Source organism: Solanum pennellii, chromosome 5, assembly GCF_001406875.1.
Source record: "Solanum pennellii chromosome 5, SPENNV200".
In the NCBI taxonomy this organism is placed as follows: Eukaryota; Viridiplantae; Streptophyta; class Magnoliopsida; order Solanales; family Solanaceae; genus Solanum; species Solanum pennellii.
In genome coordinates, this window is record NC_028641.1 from 16844543 (window position 1) to 16848107 (window position 3565).

Here is a 3565-nt window from a genome sequence, read left to right on the forward strand (position 1 = left end):
TTAGCACATTCAAATAATGTTCTACAAAGCTTCTGCGTATATGCCCTATTGTTGAATCAATACTCACAAAATTTCAATAGGTATGGCTTGTCAATATATTGTAATGTACTTATAACATATTTTTAATAACTATAATGCATCTTATTTTTGTGTGTAGGATTTTTTGATGGCTAATTTTGAAGATAACGTGATGATTGCTTTGTATTGGGGCGGTGAAATAATCACTGAAATAAACGGATTTCGATATAACGAATGTGCCAGAATGATTGTTAGCATGTCTATTTCGACCAACTACGTTGAATTAATTAAATTGTTGCATGAGAAAATGGGGACTGATGGAGAAAATATTCAATTGGATATTTCTGGAAAATATCCATGCTCATTTCAAGGTAACGTTATAAGATTTATTGAGTTCAAAATTGAGAATGACCAATCTTTGGTACAATTTTTTGCCATTCCTCAGAAATTTTTGAACAAGATTGATATAAATCTTCTGGAGATGTATATAAAGATTAGACCAATAAATCAAGATAATCTGTTTCGAATGAATGATCAACATGGTTATCATATGAATTTATCGGCTCAAAATTATGGATTTGCCACATTCAGTCAGACTCATTTTACATACACTGCAACACATGGTATTCATCAATCATTTGATGAAGGCTCGGGTAGTCAAAGACATATTGAGAGTAGCCACAATCAATATGAAATCAGGTAGAATAATATTTTCAACTAATTTTATTTAATAACATGAATAATTAATTATTTTCATTTTTTTGTATTTCATGAAATTATTTTTTTTTCTACAGAGAAGATGAAGCTACCTTTGATTTGTGTAATGATGCACATGCTCAAAGAAGTGATGAAAATTCGGAGGAGGATGAACCTTCAGAAGATGATGGAGAGAGTAAAGTCATTGAAAGTGAATCCGATGAAGATATTGGAGATTTACCTCAAAATGAAAGTGCGGTGAATTTTCANAAATTTTCAAAATCAATTTGATGAAATGAAAAATAATCGTATACCTTACTTTACAACATTGGAGACTGAGGAAGATATTTTTATCTCTACTCGTGAATCCGAAATGAAATGTTGTTCTGTTTGGATCGAGGATGCAAAAAAAGATTTAGAAAAAAAATATGTATTTTAGTAGTAAAGCTAAGTTAAAACGGGCTGTGACAATTTGGAGTTTGCGCAAAAATAAAGAATTTAAGATTGTAATATCAACTAAGAGCGTATGGACTGTGAGATGCAGATTTTATGATTCTTTGGGTTGTCCATGGTTTCTTCGAGGTCGTAAGGTTGGAGGTAGCCTTTGGAAGATAGGAAAGTATTTTAATAATCATAGATGTGAGACTGAAGGGCTTACAACAGGTCACACTAACTTAGATACCAATTTAATTGCATCTCTATTTTTAAATCAAATAAGTAAAAATCCAAAATTGTTGGTAGTGGATGTCATGTCTAAGGTTCATCAAAATTTGGTCATCAAGTAACATATAGAAAAGCGTGGCTTGGGCGTCAACGCACATTTACATTGGTATATGGTGATTTTCAGAAATCATTTAGTGAGCTTCCTAAGTTTTTTGCAGCTTTTCAATACTTTAATCCTGGAACACTTGTGGAATGGAAACACGAAGAGTCAATGAATTCGCCAGAGGTAAAAACTTTTAAGTTTGTATTTTGGACTTTCAAGCCATGCATTGATGGGTTCCAAACTTGTCGTCCTGTTATTTCAGTAGATGGAACTCATATGTATGGGAAATATGAGATAAAATTGTTAATTGTTGTTGGAGTTGACGGAAATGATAACATTCTTCCTCTTGCGTTTGGTATTGTTGACAAAGAGTTGAAAGAGGCATGGAAATGGTTTTTTAGGAAATTGAGTGCACATGTGATAAAGATAGAGAAGATATTTGTATTATCTCTGATAGGGCAAAAGGAATCTTGACTAGTTTATCGGAGTTGTGGCGATTGCAGGAACCTCGGGCCTTTCATCGATTTTTTCTGAGACATCTTAAAAGTAATTTTCAATCTCAATTTTCAAATAGGGACCTCAGTATTCTTGTGTGGAGGGATGCTACAACTCATCAAGTAAGGAAGTTTGAAGCTTTGATGTGGGAAATTCAAGAAGAAAATAGAGAAGAATATGAATACCTCATGCGAATTCCATTGGACAAATGGACTGTTAGTCATGATAATGAAAAAAGATGGGGAGTATTGACAACAAATCTTTTAGAGTCTTTCAACGGACTTCTAAAGAAAGCTCGAGGCTTGCCTGTCACTGGTATGGTTAGACTTCCATTGGAGCAATCCGTTGAACAATATACTCGTAGATGTCAAAAAACTCACCAACTTGTTGAGCAAAAGGAATTATGGACAAGCAGTTTCAAAAAGAAGTGGGACAAAAACTATGAAAATTCAAAAAGACACTTTGTTTATGATTGGAATATATCCACAGGGGTATATGGGGTTAGATAAATACAAATTGATGGTATTGGTGGTAATCCTCAATGTATTTCATTAAGTGAAAAAAATGTGATTGTGAAAAATGGGCTAATTTGCACTTCCCGTGTTCACATGTCATGAAGGTTACTGAAAGAATGGGAGCATTAGCTAGAAATTTTGTCAGCGAGCATTTCACAATAGAGAATTATGTTACAACATATTCTGGGTCATTCTCACCGATTGGACACATATTGGCCATCGCCAAGATTTATAATGAAAAGTAATGAATTCTATCGACGTCCCAATCGATCAAGGACCACTAGAATTCATAATGAAATGGATCGTGATCCTGCAGCATATGGGCGGGGTTGTGGATTGTGTAAACATACCGGGCATGACAGGCATCAATGTCCAACTCGAAATCAAATTTAAGTGGGTAGTCTAATTATGTATTTCTTTACTTTCAAACAACTCTAATTATGTATTTTTTTAAACTTTCAAACAGCTCTAATTATGTGTTTTGCTTCATTTCAATTTGTATTTTCATGACCAAGTTTATATTTTTGTGTGTTTCACTCAATAATTACTTCGCCTATATTTGTTCAACTAACCTGCCTTCATAAGTTAAATAAAATGGCAACACCTTTTCAAATAGGCAATGTAAACTTACATCACCATTCTGAAGCCTTTATACTTTTGAAATTAAAGTAATCTATTCACAAAGTAAAATTATACCATACCAAAAAGTGCAGTGATTATAATGTTAGGTTCAGTAGCACCAAAATTTTTAAGCAACAACAAAAGGTTTCAGCAGCACAAAAAAATTCAGCCGCACCAATTTCAGCAGTACTAGCTACAATTTTCAGTATCAACAAAAAATTTCAGCAGTACTTGCTGCAATTTTCAACAGCAACAAAAAGTTTCAGCAGCACCAATTTTTAGCAGTACTGGCTGCAATTTTCAGCAGCACTAGAAAATTTCAGCAACACCAATTTTCAGCAATACTGGCACCAATTTTTAGCAGTACTGGCTGCAATTTTCAGCAGCACCAAAAGATTTCAGCAACATCAATTTTCATTACTTATTCTTTGCTCTTTTTTTTTGACATGTTGGA

At 33.5% G+C, this 3565-nt stretch overlaps 1 protein-coding gene across 1 annotated transcript; it reads left to right on the plus strand.

The window, feature by feature from the left end:
- The first annotated feature begins 45 nt into the window (after window positions 1-45).
- Window positions 46-976, plus strand: LOC114077228. Its single transcript, XM_027916954.1, has 2 exons — window positions 46-389; window positions 813-976. The coding sequence occupies exons 1-2, from the start codon at window positions 167-169 to the stop codon at window positions 974-976; spliced, it is 387 nt and encodes a 128-aa protein (XP_027772755.1). The 5' UTR covers window positions 46-166.
- Window positions 977-3565: the final 2589 nt, after the last annotated feature.

What these genes read in the sequence shown, in the direction of transcription:
- LOC114077228 (XM_027916954.1), top strand. Translation starts at nt 167, where the DNA reads ATGGCTAATTTTGAAGATAACGTGATGATTGCTTTGTATTGGGGCGGT. An exon ending in ATATCCATGCTCATTTCAAG is followed by an intron (nt 390 to 812) that starts GTAACGTTATAA and finishes TTTTTTCTACAG; the next exon opens with AGAAGATGAAGCTACCTTTG.